This window comes from Drosophila kikkawai, chromosome 3R (assembly GCF_030179895.1).
Source record: "Drosophila kikkawai strain 14028-0561.14 chromosome 3R, DkikHiC1v2, whole genome shotgun sequence".
In the NCBI taxonomy this organism is placed as follows: Eukaryota; Metazoa; Arthropoda; class Insecta; order Diptera; family Drosophilidae; genus Drosophila; species Drosophila kikkawai.
The window spans coordinates 34,132,969-34,151,442 of NC_091731.1; the positions used below are offsets into that span (position 1 = coordinate 34,132,969).

The 18,474-nt window shown below is 35.9% G+C and overlaps 1 protein-coding gene across 1 annotated transcript in view; it reads left to right on the forward strand.

Moving 5' to 3' along the window:
- Positions 1 to 693: 693 nt before the first annotated feature.
- The window catches only part of Meltrin (meltrin), a 37,180-nt gene continuing 19,399 nt past the window's right edge, over positions 694 to 18,474 (forward strand). The window contains exon 1 of the mRNA XM_017182645.3: positions 694 to 1,490. Within this exon, the coding sequence (XP_017038134.1) occupies positions 1,385 to 1,490 (106 nt within the window). The 5' untranslated portion in view covers positions 694 to 1,384. The remainder of the gene's footprint in view (positions 1,491 to 18,474) is intronic.

An 18,474-nucleotide genomic window follows, 5' to 3' on the forward strand; every position in this document is an offset into this window, starting at 1 on the left:
GCGCGCTTTGCAACACGCAGCGATAGGTTTGCGATAGGTTTGCTTGAGTTTTCCAATACTTTTGACCGTTGTACACACTGCATTAATCGCAGCATATTTAAATTATATTGATAATTTTCACTATAGTTAAATATATTAAATTAAATAATTAAATAAAATATTTCTATTTAAAACAAGTTTTACGGACATTCTGAAATTTTAAAATGTGTAAAACCCACACATTGGTTAGGTTTCAGCTATTGAACAATTATAGATAATTATAAATAAAAAAACAAATTTTTTTAAGAAATGCCAAACATAAAGCAAATTTAAAATCATATTAAATAAGCCAAAAATGTTTATGAAACATTAACAAATGAATTATTTATTTAATACTATATTTTAGCTGAGCAAATTGTTTTTTTTTTTGGCAATTAGAGTTTCTTAAAACATAATTTCTTTCGCTTTTCTTACTTGAGTAAAAATTATGCATTTGTATTTAAAAACAAAATTAAAAGGAATAAGTTTAAAAATTCCGTTACTCGAATCTGGGCGACCAGAGGTTGTAGTATCAGATGTGATTAGCGTATCAGGTTTGGTTCGAATATCAGGTGTGGATTTTTTAGGTGATAATTTCAACAATTTGGTATTTTTTAGGGGAAGAGCCAGATTTTCATCTTGTTCCACCTTGTTTTGAAACTTGCACCAGAACCCGTTCGGACGTGTTGGCGCTTGCCCGTCGAAAATCGAAATCGAAACACAGCTGGCCAGAGCGACGCGGTGCTGCTGCTCTCTGTGTGCGTGTGACTTGTGCGTGTGTGTGTGCTGGCGTTTACAGCGATTGTGTTAAATAAATTGAATTAAAGGCCCCCGAAAATAAATGCAAAACTGGCCACGCTTTAAATTGAGTTTGTGCCCCACTATTAATGTATGCCAAGTGATAAGGGGGAGAGACGCCACGGAAATCTACGAAAAATTCCAATAGGAAGAGCCAACAAAAAGTTCTGCACAACACAGTGAGAGAGTGGGGCGGGCGAAAAGAGAGAGACGAGATAGCAAAACAGAACACAAAGCCGTTATAATATCAGCAGTTTCGGCACTATTTGTTGCTATTTGTTTATTGTTTATTAACGCGTGTGATTTTGTTGTTTTGATCGGCCGTCGTACAAGTTGTTGTTGTGATAACAACCGGTGTTTTTCGGTGCAACTCCCCCTCCCCCCGCCAAGCATCCTGTTTGTGTAAAGCGGGAAGAAAATATCTCTTGGAACACACAAAAAATGCAGCAGGAAGTGTGATGTCACCGCATTGGCCCCACGCTCCAGCAACAACAACATTAAGATCTACAATTATCAGCAACAAAAGCAAATATCGCCCCACAGCAACAGAAACAGCAACAGCAACAAGATGAAGATGCAGTTGCACTTTGTGCGTTTGTTGTTGCCACCGCTGCTGCTCCTGCTGCTGCTCAACACATGTTTGCAAAACATTCAGACGGCGGAAGCGTCAAAAGGTGAGTTTTGTGCAGGGAAAAACTATGCTTTTCCGGGGGGAAAACTTCACTTTTTTAATTCAAGAAACTTTTGTGATTTACATTAGCACCCAACGAAGATGTAATTTGTTCTACCAACTTCTCGTAACAAACCCAAAAATGAGTTAAATTTTATAATAAATATTTATTATAAATGTTATTGTATTATGTTTTAAAATGTTTAGGTCTCAGATTAAGGTGAAAATTAAGTTTTTAAAGCTATTTTTACATTTGTTATAGTACAAAAAAGATTTATGACAGCAATAAAACTAAAACTAGTTCCCTATTATTTTTGTTATTAATAAATTCCCTATTTTGTGACAGATGGCAATCATTTTAGTGGTTCTTCAATTGGAAGCGATATCTAAAAACAAAAAAAAAATATAGCCAGATGCCAACACCAAACATTATCTGTAAATATGCATAATTATATTGGGATGTCCCCAGAGAATTCTAATAAAATGAGGGTTATTTTTTGTTTATGTAAATTCAGTTGATATGATTTTCCACATAGCGGCTAATAATGCTACTAAAAGTTTAACAAACTTAAATAATATTGTACATAAAGTACAATTAATTCAGGTATTTTGCTTTTTTTTCTGCTCACAATTTTAATTCTGGTTAGTTTTTTGCAACTTTAATCAAGTTTGTTGTCTAATCAAGTTCACTAAAACACCGACACACAAGTACCGTGGATAGAATAGAAAAAGCTCAGCACAAGAATGTGTTAACTTTATTTGGCCAGAATAGATAACACAATTTGGGCTAGGTGTTGGTCATATAAATTGTGAGAATCAGTTCGATAAACTACTACCGGTTAGTGATTCACTCGAAATGCTCTTAAAAGCTTTAACCATTAACTTTACATTATCTAAATGCTAATGGGGTTTCCCTGCAAGTTAATGATTTGTTTTAAAACGTGATACTGGGTAAATTGTAATTTAATAATATTTTAGCTTTCGTTAATAATTTCAGTGACATTGATTTATTTAAGTTTTATTGCAAGAGTCTTCAATTATTGTTAGAGACATTTTAGGCCAGCAATTATTCACTTTAGAAAAACACACTCAATTGTCTTTAATAATTACAAGGTAAAAACAATAACTAAAGATATTAGTTTTGTTGTAGAAATGTACTTTTACAATGACTCATAGGAAATTACTAAGCCGAAAGTTAGTGGCGAAATTGATTAGATGTCTTGATAAGTATAATAACGTTAAGTGTACCTTTTTCATTGATTAACTTAATAATTATATCTTAGATATTTCTAAAAATATTTCTAAAATAATTCTAAAATAAAAGGACTCATTTTGGCAACCTCAGACTAGAATGTTTTTCCTTAATAATTGATGTTATTTATTAATTACTCCCTTCAAGTAATAAATCCGTTTAAACTCGATTTTAAACCACAGTGCCCACTCCCATTGGCGGCCCCCTTTACACCCGTCTCGCATTTGTTAAACTCTCGCCCCGTCGTTGAACAACCTTGAAAAACCAGCTTCTCTATTTTGTTGATTTTGTCGAAGTGGCTGGCAGCTACTTCTACTACAACTCTGTTGTTGCAGGGCCTCGAATAGAGAGATTATGGATGGGCGACTGCGACATCTCCCTGGATTCCCACCTCAGCCCCTTGGCGGTGGCCACTTGGTTATCTGCAGAGTAGTTTTCGCTTTGTCTTGTCCATTTGCGGGGCGCCTGGCTATTGGCAGTTTGGGCGTTTGGTTTGGCTTATCTGACAGTGAGTGTTGTGGCTTTATCAAAATCTCACGTAGTGCCGAGATAGAGAGGCGCCCCTATGCAAATCCGTTGATTGCCTTCACTCACGTAGCGCTAACCAAACGCAAATGATTCGTTTGGCCCTTGCCGCCGACCAGAAAAAAGCGAAAAAATAACAACCGAAAAAGTGGCAAAAGTAAAAATCGATTTTAAATGCAGTGGCGTGCTTAACTTTTACTCTCATTGTGGCAGATTTATCCGGCACAGGTAAAAACTTTCTTCTTCGGCGTGTCTTGCCCCCACAAAAGGCCACTTTGTGGGTCTCAATTTGTTCCAACACTTCTTGTACTGTTCGCTCTTCTTTTCTTTTTTGTGCTGTTTAATGAATTTATTTTTTACGATTTTCATTGTCATCAATTCAAGCCCGAAAAGGTCAGCGCCTTAAGTGCACACTCCAACCCGAACTCGGTTCTGGCCAACTCTTCTTTTGGCAACTCGTTTCTTGTTCGCGGTTAGGCTGTTGCCATTGTTTGATTTTTTTTTTGTGTTGCCAACTGCTGGCGTTTTCCTTCCTCTATATGTATTTGTAGCTTAACAATTTTTTTATGTCATTTGCGCAATTATATGGCCAAATAGCAACCTCAGTCAGTGGTCGAAACGGTTGAAAAGTAAGCGGCTAGGTGAGGTAACGCTCGTTACTCACAAATGAGTAGGAGGTTCGGTAGATAATTGTCAAACAAAAATATTGCAATTAACTATAGTTTTTGGCCACATAAAAGTGGGTATTATTTTTTGAAAGCCAGATAACGGAGAAATATAACTAGATTTACAAAATACCTTTACAATTATGGTTTTTAGGCACAATTCCTATTCTTATCATACAATATATAAGATTATTTGAATAAAATATGACAAAATAAATACATAAAGATACATCATACATAAAAATTCATGTATTTAAAAAAAAAAACTTCTTAACCTTCTTTATATTATAGAACAAAAATTAAGAGTTAAATTAGTGTTCTCATTTCCGGTATACTTCCACCTTCTCTGTGTCTTTCATTGACAATTTCCCTTCGTTTCATTAACCTTCTTGAGACAGCAAGAGTTTCTGCAAAAAAAAAAAAAACACGCCTTCAAAACAGAGTCAGAGACCAGTCCGTCTGTGTTTTCTTTATCACGCCCTTTGTTTACCCATGTGGCACTAAGTTGAGCAATTTACCATTAAACATTATCACAAACACAAGGTAAGACAGGAGAAGCATCATTAATATGCGGCATTGTTGCGGCCTTAAATGGGCTTGGCTAAGAGCGTGGGAGCCGGCTCAACTTGGCCAGAATGACACTCCATCAGAATGCAGTTGCCAGGCATTTTCTCTAGTCCAAGTTAGTAGCGTCAGCTCAAGTGGTCATCGGACTTAATTGAGCCTCAACTCAATTTACAGAATTTACAGAACCCACAGAAACCGAAATGAACTGAAGAAGCTCTTTTCAAGCTCTTCTTGATTGAGTCAGGTCAAAAGAATTTAAATGGAACGAGCTTCTGCTTCTCTATTTTATTTCTCTACATTTCTCTCTATAGTCTCTGATTCTCCAGTTCTCCACTCGTAACGGAAGCCTCTGAGCATGCATATATTAGTAGTCTTTCTCCTGGTCTCGGGGACTCTGAATTGAACGACATTTGCATAAATTGCGTCGCCTCATAGAACGTGTTTAGAGAGCTTGACAAAAGGGTATATAGACTCCAGGAAATCAACTTAAGAATGAAGGTGGAGGAGAGCCAACCCTCCAGCAATTAAGAAATAATAGATGAATGAGGCAAAATGTCAATATATCAAGTAGTTGAAAAGGAAGGCAACGCAAAATGCCGCGAAAGTTCCATTTAGGCCGCCACAAAAAGAAGGAAAAGTGGTTGATTTCGTTTCTTTATCTTGATAAACTCTATAAAAATAAATCGATATTATTTAAATTGATAGAATTTTCATGTTAAATATAAAGCAGCAGCAAAAAATGCATAGCTGAATTAAATATAGATTTATTATTTAATTTTTAAACGTTTTTTAACTCCTCATTTATCCTTCTATAATAAAAATTATATAATATAAACGGTTCATAGCTAAGCAAACTTGATTTTGCCCTTTCTTCCAGCTGAATAATTTAGATAGAAATCAATATAAATTGATTCGCCTTGAACTGAGAGGGTCATTATCATATAATTGTTGCAGAAAAAGGACACGTGCGCCGTGACAAAGTCCTGATTCACTTTTGACCTGGACACGTGCTCGGAATTCCCCTCGATTATGGGAAGTAATAATATTACTTTGGTGAGGGGTTGCATCCCCGTGCAGGTTACGTGTACCAAGCATTGCGGAGATTAAGCCTAAATTAAAGCCAGTTTAATTGCACCACAAAAGCCGTCGGAGGGTGGTGCACCAAATAACTTTTGTATTTGTATTTACACCACTCGCGAGACGAAAACTGAAACAAAAGTGCGCCGAGGGCAGCTCATGTTATTTATGACTCTATTTCCCTAGTTAAGCCAGGGTGAGTTCACCAGACAACCCCGGAAAAAGTATGTCCTTAATGCATTAGTCATCAAGTTGGGTGAGCCGAGGAGTAAGAGCAATCCAAAAGGGGCAGGGCACCCTGTACACTAAGGCAGTGGAAGAATGCCCCAAGAAAGCACTTGAACAACTTTGTTTATGCCAGCAGCCAAAGGAAATCACGTTTGTTTGCGGCAGCAGCAGCAGCAGCAATTTCCTCTAAACAAGCACCCAAACAAATAACAAAGAAATGCCAGCCGTGGGAGATGAAATGCATTTGAAGTACACCGAAAAAAGAAATATAGAGCATTTTAGAATATAAATAAATACAAATTTGATTTTTTAGAAATTTAAAACACAACAAATTAGCAAAGAGTTTCATGTTTTTAAGTGCTTAAATTAAATAAAAAATTGTTTGCTTTAAAATAATTTTAGAAATATTATATATTATATAAATATATATTAGACAATATAATAAATATTTTGAAATATAAAAATACCCTTATAGAATCTTGAAAAAAATATATTTTTGAGAAAGTAGTAGTTAGCCCTTATCAAATTCTAAAAATATTAAAATGCAATATATAAACATAGAGCTTTTAAATTTTCTCCATTAAATCTCAAGGCAAGCCCCTTTTTTCTCCCTGTGCATTCAGTCAGGCATCAATTGTGCCTGCTTTTGTTGTTGTTATCGCTTGTGCAATGCCAATGCAACGCTTGATTGGGAAATTGAGGAGGGAAAATCAACGGGCAACGGGGGGATATAAACGTGAAGGCTGAGGTGAAGGAAAAGAAGAGCTCTGGCGGCACAAGGTAAGCCCTCTGGATGATTAATCAAAATAAAAGAAATGAGTCGAGTGGAGAGCAGAGATGCGGTTCAGAGGACAGTGAAAGGCCAAAAGCAATCAAGTGAATAAATAATCATAAAAGCGGAGGACAAATCGAGCTCAGGGGATCTTAATGGAAAATAGCACTCTGTAGCTCACTCTCTGTTCCGTTTCTGTTTTGGTTAATTTATGCATAGAGCTATTGGGATTTTTGTTGTGCACTGACTAGCATCAGTAATGGGATGCGACAACAACAATAACAACAAGCAGTGGCAAAAATATTCGCAACGGAAATGCGACAACACACCAGAGTGATTCTGGGAGGGAGCTATGGGAATGAACACTAAGAAAAAAAGTGACTAACAAGTTTTAAAAAGAAAATTATACCACAAAAAATTTAAATATTTAATGGGAACAAATAATGGAAGGAAAAAAATATACCAAAAGGTTTTGTTAGGAGATCACCTAAAATTCTCAAACAAGAATTTGTTAAAGTGCAAATGTTCAGAATCGATCAACAAATATCACTTTAATTTGTACTAAACCCTACTTTTATTATTCCCAGTGCAGGCAGCAAGCTGAAACCTCTTCCTGGTTATGGTCAGTGGGTTTGGTCCGGATACGGATTCAGATTGGGATTCGGGGTTCGTTTCGTGGCTGGACAGTTGCTAATTTACCATCATTGCGAGTCACTCAGAAACTCTACTAGTGTTGCAGTTGCAGTTATGGAGTATTTTGCCATCCCATGGGAGCGACGCACTGGGAATCACTCATGCAATTCGTTCGGAACGTAGAGATTTCCCCCAACACCTCTCTGGCCCTCTCCTTCTGGACTGCGTAGGTGTGTGCGCTTATTTTGAAAACTAAACAGAGGAGAAGGAGAAGAGCTGTATTGTGGCGACATCCACTACTGTGATGACGTCGCTTTTTCAGGTTCACTGAACTGAAAAATACCGAATTCTGTTTACGTTTCGTTATATGTAAGTTTTTCTCTCGTTTTTTTTACAAAAGTTTGTACAAGCTTTGGTTGCTCCCCCGGTAAATACGTTTTATTTGTTTGCATTGCGAGGGAGAAGGGTCTGTTTTTTTGGTACCTAATTATTTACACTATTATAAATTACGGTCCACAAAGCTTTGTAGAACCAGAGAGATTTTTTTGTAGGTGTCAGAAATGGGTTTAGGTGTTGATAAAAATAAACCTGGTTGCAGTTGTGCCTGATTAAAACGGTTTAATTGCTTTTCAAGTATTTGGAAATCCCTTTGAAAGACTCCCTAATATTAGAGGAAGATTATATCTTGTATTTTAGTTAGTCATTTAACAATGTCTTAAGTTATAACAAATATTACAATAATATATATATTTTGAAAAATAAATCTCAAGATTTCTTTATAAAAAACTTCGTATTCCTAGTGACTTGTTTATTAGTCATAAAATCGTAGGAATTCTTTCCATTCTCCATTCTCATTAAAATTCTCATTAAAATTGCATATCTATTATTAATTATAAAGAAAAGAACAATATTAAATAGATTTCAAAAGACCTCTTATCTTTTCCACATATTTGCAATGACTCAGTTTTTAATGGTCTAAAAGCAAAACTATTTTGCAGTCAATGAACTAAGCTTTATCGCCAGGGTGGGCCAGGGTAAATTCCTTACTTTTCTCCCATCAAAAGTGTGCTAGGTCAGGGAAATGTTGTCGCTTTATGTTTGGAATATGTTAAATGCTGGAGGTAAACCTCAAAAAGAAACTAAAAAAAACTTAACCCAAAATGTTTGACACATAAACACATAAACGAAAAAAGAAATAAAACAGCGTCAGCCAAGAGCTAATTGAATTAACATGCCGGCGCTAATATGTTGTATTTCGCTCTCGATTCTCTGGATTGTTTTTTTATTTTTATCTCAAGACTTTTTCGTGTGTCATGACGACTGCCGCGTTACACATTTCGGATTCCGGCAGCATCTTAAATTTTGTTTTATTTTACATTTTCATTCGGTGCCTGGCGAGAAATTCTAGACGATTTATCTGGGAGCGATAAGCAGATGGAGACGTCGCCTCTTTGCTACTTAATATACGTTATACTTTATATACTTTATATTGAGAGCAGAGCCAACGAACCATAAAGTAGCCCCCGTCGGTCAAGACGTATCTGAGCAGACAAAGCCCGAAAGATTAGAGCAACTGCTCCTCCTCTCCTTCAGCTGAGTGGCTGCCATTGTTCGGAGGCGTTAATTAATAAAGATGAAAAACAAAGAGGAAAGAAAATATGACAAGAGGAAAACAGAATGCATTGAAAGCTTTCGATACCCTACCTTCTCTTCAGAGATAATAACCTTCAATTTGCTTAGATTAAAACTCTCCTTAATATATTATTTGAAGAAAAAATACGCTTAGAATAGGAAACAAACTTTGAACTCCACTTTTCTTTGACATTTAAAATTTTTAACTTTTCTTATACATAAGTCATTTAATAATCTAACAAATGTTTGGTTATTCGCTGAATGATATTAAATTAATTAAAAATAATATAGAACTCGCTTAATTTATTTGTTTTGTGATTAAACTTATCGTAAACTTACTTTTTGTAAGAAAATCAAAAGAAAAACCAAACAAAGAAAAAGGGTAAATACGGAACAGAGTACCCAAGAGACCCGAGAGTCCATAAATTAATGACTTAATGAACAGACTTTATCGACACATACTTTTTAAAGTATTTTTAAAATTGTTTTCTCTCCGTTTTCCACTCTCAACTGGCCCTGTTTGTGCGGTCATAAGTAATAGTTTATACCTTGTTACCTAAGCCCCTGTGGCACTTGGCACGTGTATGAATTTTCTCTTTGTCGGTCACTCATTAACTGACATTAGTTAATTGCCGTTATGCAAAGCTCTGGAGTTTAAAGAGAAGCTAAAGAGAAACACTTTTTCTTGCTCTACTTGAGAAGTATATTTTATCGGGGTGTAATTTTCCCCTTGCACACACTCCATTCCCAGAATACTTGCAATAAAACTTTATTTTTATTAAAGCTTCAGCACGATATATCCGCCGGATGTGGCTCTATGCACTCCGTATGTGGTTACGTACGACCAAGTACGCAAGTACTTGCCTCTCATCAGGCACTCGACGTGCTGATAAAACACTATTTAACATCAAGGGAGCTTATTTATATAAATTATTCTTGAAGAATTTATGACATTAGGGTCGATTACATGTATGTGTTCAGCATGGTAGAGCATTGAGTGCGAGATCTAGGAAGGGAAAGTCGGTTATTGGGGGAAAGTCGGCTATTGTTTCTGGTCTATTAGGCAAGCAAATGGAAAGTCAATGTAGGAGCTGTGCTGTTTTGTATTTTGATTATTAAATAATCGATTGGTAAAAGAATATATTCTATATTTGATATGGATTATACCTAATATAACATCTGTGTAATCCTTGAAGAGTTAACCCCTCCACTTACACCCCTTTTATAATTCCACACGTGGCTTTATTCCCCATTGTATCCTTTACCTAAACAAATGTGGCAATCCATGACTCATTGGGCTTACCATTCACCCACAGAAACCAGCACCTTGAGCACGCTACCTTATTGTGGCTAACCCCACTAACTTGAATACTATATATTCAAAGTTTTAATAAAGACGCACAGTACACGTGCACTGAGTCAGCTGACAAAGTATCTGCGACTATAGAAAACACAAATGAATCACATGAAACTGTGACGCTGTGCATCGATTTGTAGACCTTTGTATTGTTTTCATTTTCTGAATTTATTAGTTAACTGCTGAATCGGCGATTCGAATGCTACTGTCATTCTTCCCAGTAAATTTGATTCGTTGCGCTGGGCAATTAAATCGGAATTACATAAAATGCCAATTACGCGTTGCAATTCCATCGACGCCTCGGTGGAGCGTGGAGCGTGGCCAAGAGGGTATGTAGAGCGTGTCCATGTGTCGTCCACTGCTAAGACTTCTCTCTTCTCGCCGGCTCTACCAATTCTTGCTGATCCGCTCCAATTTCCTGCCCCCAAGTCGCTCCCATTTTTGCAAATTGCATCGATTCCGCGGGCCTGCAGTTGTCGATAACGAGGCAAACGAAATATTTCTGCAACGACAAGCTGTCTCGGGGTCTCTCTTTCAATATGTACACGGTGAAAAAAATAATAGTTTCAGAAGGATTTTATTTTAATATAAAATAAATTGTACTTTTCTAATGTTTAATAATTCTTTAAGGATTTAAAATGCGGCCTGAATTTACTTTATAATGCTTTTAAAGTATTATTTAGGTTTCAATGGCGTTTTTTCTTGTATTTTATATATTTAGACACATTTTTTCTTACTGTTTACTATCCATACCCATATATTCCTTTGAAGAACCCCCACAGATTGTTTGTTATTTCGTGCATAATTGCTGGCACTGAATTTTCGGTTAGCTTGGCAGATTGAACAGTAGACAAATTGTCGATTTGGAATTCGAATTGGCAGTTGAACAAACACAAACAAACAAAGTGACACAATGTTTGTCCTGCGGCTCGTTGACTTGCCTCTGTGCATTTGCCATTAAACAAATGCCGGCATTATATACGTTTTATGGCATTCCCACTCCAATAAGCTTATCCAACTGTCGTAAAAAAATGTAGAAATGTTTCAAAAGAACAATTACCTTGCTTGTATTTATAAAGAGAATATTTTAAAAATCTGGGATTTCCCATTAATGAGACTGGGAATGGGTTTAATAATCGAATCATTTTGGGTTATTGAAAAGTATAATATTGTTTCTAAGAATTATTTCTGACTATTTATCTGTAAGATTTTTCAAAAAAAAAATCATGATTCATTTAAAACTGAAAAAATATGTACCTGTATGGGAAATATTTATAATTTGTATTATTTATTTAGATTATTATACATATATATATTTCTTTTGAAACCTATTTACCATCACAAAAACACTTCTTCACCTAGTCAACCAAGTATCTTTAAGATACTGCTAGCTGAACTAATAAATCTATAAAATGCCTGCTTCTTGTTTGGTATTCAGGGCAAACTTCCTGTATCTCGAGTGCCTGGAAAATAAGCTTAATTTGAACAAATTTTCCCCATCTAGATAATCGCTTTAATTACACTCTAGAACAAGGCATCAGTTACAAAGTCGAAGTATCTGGGAAATGCGTGCGGGCATCTGATGGATGCAAATTCCGAGCTGCTGCTGTTGACAAATCAAGCTTAGACAGACACAATTGCGCGCAGCATGAAATCTAATAAACAGCTCAGAAAATTGCTCAACTCAATTGGGTCAACGAGGTGACGAGAGGGCTTCTGCTGCTGTCTGTATCTGCCCCCAGGGTTCATTGACAAAGATTCATCAGAGAAAACAATATATTTTTTACGTATATAAGGGCATTTCCAAAGAAGTTTTCATACGAAGAAATCGTAAGAGTAAAGAGTATATTTCGCAGTAATTATAATTTTTATGGCTTGTTTTTGGCTGGCATAATTTTCATGATTTCAATAAAATTTCAAGAACATTTTGCAACTTGTGTCCCCCGCAAACACTCATATGATTCTCTTGCCACCTCTTCTGTATCTGAATCTCATTCATAGGGCGTAGTGTCGTCTCATCATCTTATTAGCATGACAGCGAATGTGGCGCTTCGTGGAACTGGCTGGTGAATCATTTTGGCTACAATTCTCGCAAAAAAAAAAAAGCATTATGGACCAAACTGGTCAGTCCAGTCCGATCGAGAATCAAGATCGCGATGGAGGGAATTCATTTAAAATATTATTTTCTTCCATTTTTGCCAAGCGCCAGCCAGTCCGAGAGACTCAAGTGATCGTGTGCATGTTCTTTCAACTTTTAGCGGGATTAATTAAGCAAAAGAAATAAGGTTAACCCAATTAGCTTCAATTACCTCCGCGGCCAAGTCATCACATCATCTGTGCTTTGTTGGAGGGAGCACTTCCGTCTCTCAACGTAATGGTCATGCAATTTTCCCCGGTGATCTTTGAGAGCTTTACGGTTTGGTTTTCCTCGGACTCACACTTTCCGCTCGTCATGGTCTTTGGCCTTCCAACAAGAAAGCTTTCAGCGAAAAGAAAGTTTCATTGATTTTGTAGATTCCATTTTTTACTTGATTTTCTTGCTTAGATTTCACTTTTATGATTTGTTTAGTACAGGCCGAAAATAGCTTAATTGGTTTGGATTCTTTTTACAGAGAAAAGTGTACTAGGAATTTTGAATTTATTTTTCTTTTGCAGGTTAGCAAGACGGTTGAGGTTTCATGTGGGTTAATGTTGTTCGTCATTTGATATTTTTCGGACACTGGCCGTCCTTGACTGTGCTTTTGCTGTGTGCTCAAGAGGGGAAACTTGAGTCTTAAGGCGTTGGATTTCGCTAAACTTAACCCTCATGAAAGGCCTTGCTCACTGTCTTACTTCAATGTTTGCCACTTTTTTTGCAGTTCTGGGAATTCCTTGAGCATTGATAAGCATACTGTAAAATGGAGCATCTTTTATGCTATATTTATTTTACATTTAAAATGTATTTTATACTTTTTACAGCCTTATAAAAAATGAACAAGTTAAAATAATGTTCTTGGTATATCAATCTTAAGACTTTAAAGAAAATTCTTGGATTTTTCTTTGCAGCAACAGCTGTTGCCTTTCTGTGTCCTTGGTTTTTCACGGAGTTCTAGGAAAAGTGTAGATACTGTATATTTCTGTATGTATATGCGGGTCCTTGTTTCTTGTCTGCAATTAATTTCCAACCATATTCTCGGCTATCGATTGTGTCAAAACAAAAACAAAAAACACGAGGAAAACAACATCCTAAACGGGCGTTAATTTATGCGTCCTTGAGGGAAGCCGCACCCTTCGTCTTGGTGAACGATAAGGGCCCCGATGCAGTTACCAGTTTATCTCCCAGATACATTTACCACGAATTTCTTGAGTGCAGCTCAAATTTGCTTTTCTCGTGTGTAGTAAGCCTTTAATGAGTGGTGTCCTTGCACAAGTTGCAACAGGGGTTACATGTCCGTGACATGCCCCACATGACCCATTGTTCTTGTTATTTTCTTCGTTGTTTTCTTTCCTTGCTATTTGTTGTTGCTATTGACGTTGCAGGAAATTTTCACCAGTGAACGGGGAGTGAAAAATTTGCATATAAGCGAGTTCTTTTCAAGGTGTGTTTCAATGCAGTGAAAGAAAAATGTATTTTAGGGATTTTATAATATAAAATTTAATTTTATAGAATTTTTAAGACCTCACTGGAGTTTATTCAGGCTTTCCTAGTTGTTTATTTTAGTTTAAATTTTCTCTTTAATTTCTTTGCATTTTGATTTTAATTTTTCCAAGTGTACCTTTCAAAAGTGGGTGTGGGGCGTTGTCTGGATATTTTAGTTTGCAAGTGTTTTCATTTGAGGAATTCTCAGCTTTTATTCGTTGCATTAAGCACAAGCTTGCAGCACTTACGCCCCCCGAGTTTATTACACTTTTCTGCTATGCGAATTCTCTCCTTTTCATTTAGTATTTCTTTTTTTTATATCGCATTTTATTTTTCTGTGTCGCGCTTTTAATTTATTGCGTTTCCAGTGGGAGGAAGGCTGCAGACGGGACGCCGCCCCTCGTTACCCGTTTAATCTTGGTCTTTAATTAATGTTTCACTACGCTCCTTGGCTCCTTGTCAGTCCTTCGGTCCGTTTGGGTTAATTAAAGCAAACGCATTGCCGTAATTAGCAATTATATGGCCGTAAATACAGAAGAAACCCATCAACTGGACATTCGGATCCGGCATTTCTTTTGTGCAGCTCCTGTTATGACAGATTCCATTGGAGCAAGCAATTAGTTGGACGCTTGACTTTCGCGATTTCAGGTCTTTCTTTTCAGCTTTTTTTTCCCCCCCTCTTGAAAAATGAAAAATATATAAAAGAGCAAATCAATTAAATTCGTTCAGTGAACCCGTTTCCGAACGCCTTTTTTGGAGCTTGTCTGTCTGTCTGCCCGCCCAACCGGATAAACTCTAATGGCTGTGGATGTCCAAACTCATATTTTTATGACGAAAATAAGGCAAAACAAAAATCCAAGCCATGACAATTAATTGGCAAGAGTTGATTTTCCTATAACCACACACGCCTGGCCGAACCTGAATGTGAAATTGTGTTTGGCCACAAACAAGGCGAAAATTTCACAAATTTTCAGCTGCCATGAAACATTTATTTATTATTTATACTGTTTAATAGAGTGAGACGCAATGAATACCATATCGGTATCGTTTTTTGTGCCATAGTTTTCTATTTATAGGAACTTTATGGGATATGGCCAAGTGTTGAATAAATCAAATGAAAGAAAATCTGATTGAAAAATTCTGTTTGTGGAAATTAAAGGAATGTTATCTATGTTATTTATCAGTTCTATGAATTTTTCTTAATTTATTATTCAAGAAATTAGTAAAGTTTTACATTTTTATAGGTATAATTTCACACTTTCTTAGTAATCTTCATTATTTTGTGGGATTCAAAATGCTCCTACTTGTTTTTCCCTTTAAATTATAAGCAATCGCATATGATTAATCACTTTAAACCACATTTTTAATTTAATTTGCATAAAAATGCATATCAACTATATCTTTATGGTATGTACACCTAAGCCATTTTGAAGGTCAAACTCATACAAGGCAGAAAACCTTCCATTCAACAGTTTTTTTTTTTTGCTCGTCTTTTGCATGTGGGCCTCAAAAGCACGAAAAATAAATAACATCATTAAAATAAATTTGCTTTCATTTTTTTGTGCCTGTTCTTTGCTTTAATATAAAGAGAATTGTTTGCTCTTTCAATTTGGGCAGTGGGCTCCACAGGCATGTATCTTTTTTGCCCGTCCTATCTGTATCTTTTTAGGGGAATGAACATATTCCTGAGGCTGGGTATGCTCCTGCTGTTGTTAATGCTGTTTTTTGTTGTTATTTTGCTTTACCCAAAGTTAATTGGCAAAAATTTTGCTCTTCCCATTGGCGACCGCAAAACTCAACGACCTTGAAAAGTTGTCTGTCGTTTTGTGGCTGGGAGGAGTGTGGGGTTTTCAGTTGCTATGAAAATGGTGAATGTGAAACCCAAACACCGCCCAAACTTGCCTCGAAAATATGTTCAACCGAAACCACTTTTCCGCTATGCGATAAATGATATCGATTTCACTTGAAGCTAAACAACAAGAAATTGTGGGCATTAATTGCTGTGGTGACACAAGTGAGCGAGGCAATACTAAAAATAATAACTGAAAATGTTGAAAAACGAATGGAATTCTAAAGGAGATTAGTTAAAAGTATTGTAAAAACTTTAAAATTATTTTTTTGGTTTCAAAATTCCTGTTTTCTGTTCTTTTAAACATTAAATATTATTTTTTCTTAAATTTTTTAAGATTTATATTATAAAAAAACTCTTAAAAATTGTTAAACTATACCTAAAATATTTTTCCTTCAGTGATTTTCCCCCAAAAACCCAACTACACATCTCAACTTGTTTCTCACATTTGTTGTCTTTTGGTTAAAACCCGAGGAGGGGAATCTGAAACAGAGACAGAGAGAGCTGTTTGACTCCATTTGTATGATTTATTTGAAACGCGTGTGCGTCTCGATTTTGATGGATCTTGGGAAAGTTGCAACAGGCCGTTGTACAGACTTCATTTTCTCGCCGCGGCGCCGCACCATAAGTGCTTATTAATCATAAGTGCAGTTGCCTGTCTGCCGCCTCTTAATCCTTTTCCTGAATGCTAATTTAATAATAATTTCTTTCCTTTGTTCTTTTGCAGGTAAGCCATCATCACATAAAACCGAACTTCCTGCTGTGAACAGAAGGGAAACCGTGTACGAAAGTCTTAAAGTGACTCACAGCCCACAGCAGATGGTAATCGCCCTCTTGGCCTCTTGCCCTTTTATTTTATTTTAACATAGACATTAAAAAGTTTGCAAAATCTTGGGAATAAGTGCTATATAGGAAATTTAGGTCGGCCAACGGGAACACACCCAAATTATAATGTCAGACAGAAGCAAACTACAAGAACCCTTATCAAAAATATAATCTGTTGTTTAGTCTGGCTTAGTCTATGTACAACTGAAATTTATGGGCAGTAGAAAAATTTGAATTTAATGGGACTTCTTTAAATACTCTTTTTAATATGATTTTTTAAAAGAAATATAAAGTTTTTCCCACAATTTATAGCAAAAAAACCATTCGGAAATATTTGAAATAAACCTTTTTTATATTACTAAACCTTTTTGAATTAAAAGAGTATTTTATTACTTTTAATAAAAAACAAACCACTACTTTAGCCTGAATAGAGTAAACTTATTTCCCATATAAAAACCAACCTTGGCAAGGGTAACCAAAAACAGTTAGCGAAATGAAAATGGCCAAATTGTTTTCTGGCCTGAATTGAGTCGTCATCAGCATAATTATTTTTGCTTTTCTAGGTGATATTGTGCCAGTTGTTGTGGTTGTTGTTGCACTTTTTGCCTGTCATTTGGCATTATTGCCTTTTGTTTTGGCTTAAACAGCTGTTAGTCATGATATGGCATATGGTTCTTATTTGTTTTTTATATTTCCCCTTTCTACACCTACACTTTACTTGTATTTACCACGAACATCTAAATGAAGAAGGTAGAAATTAAAAAATTTTTTTTGGGGTTTACCCATTTTTGCCGTTTTCATAAATCTTATCTGTGAGTACGAGTGCCAAATAAACCAAGTTTGACATGAGAAAAATCAATAAACAAGTATTGTGCTGATATACGCATATATGAATGTGTAAATATATATACATTTGAGTATATAAGGTCGTCCTTTAGCTCACAAATATTTGCAAATTTTCTTTTTGAGTCTCTTCTTTTTTTAGGATATTGAACTTTTGTTGGGGTAACTTTTATGGTGGAAAGTTTGGCCTTGTGCTTAAGTTTTATATGAGTTCGTTGACTTTTCTTTAATATACTCAATAGAAGAAGCCTCGAGAACGACATGAATAAACGTATAATAAGACACTTGAGCATTAATTCTAATTCAAAACTTGTTCAAAGTTTGCAAAGCATATGAATATGAAATATTAAATATGATGGCCATATATTCTGCTACCTAGAGCTTCATAAAAGATGAATTTCCCCAATTTAATTTAAATTTTATGGGATTAATAACAAATTCAAGTATTTCTTTCTTCTCTAAATGTTTTTAATAATAAAAAGTAAAATTGCATAAGGTACCATTCTGGTTTAACAACTTCAACAAATTCGCCGGGCCCAAATCTGGACGTGCTTTTACCAAAAATGGTCAAGGCCAAGCCATGAGTTAATAGCCAAAACTCGTTGGCAAAATTTTAATGAACTGGAAATGTTTGACACGGCCAGAAATGGAGTGACATGCTCCATTCTTGGACCACCCCATAACACACTGGACAGTCCCCGAGATGAATTCTTAATGTAAAACAATGTGAATCATGATTTAAAGTTGGAAACAATATTTTCCATTTTACTGGAAAAGTTTTCCTAGGCGCAAGTAAAAAAAAATGAACCGGAATGAGCCAGCGTTTGTGCTTAGTTTTCATACTAGTTTTTGGCACATAACTCAGTTTCTGGCCAAGGTTTCGGATGTGACCTAGTTCTGAGCCTGTGACTATGTGGCAGTGGCTGAGGGAAAAGTAAGGGTAATTATTCCCTGTGGAAAATGAAAACCAAGTAGCCGTAACATAGTGGTAATTAACATGAAAGGCGGAACAGGAAGACCAGCATTAGCCACAAAAAAGGCAGAGGACGATTGATCCACAGGACAATGACCAAGTTCTCTTCTCTATGCAGTTTCCAATATGCAACCAAAAACCTCCTCCTTTTGTGTTTTTTAGTGTGTTTTG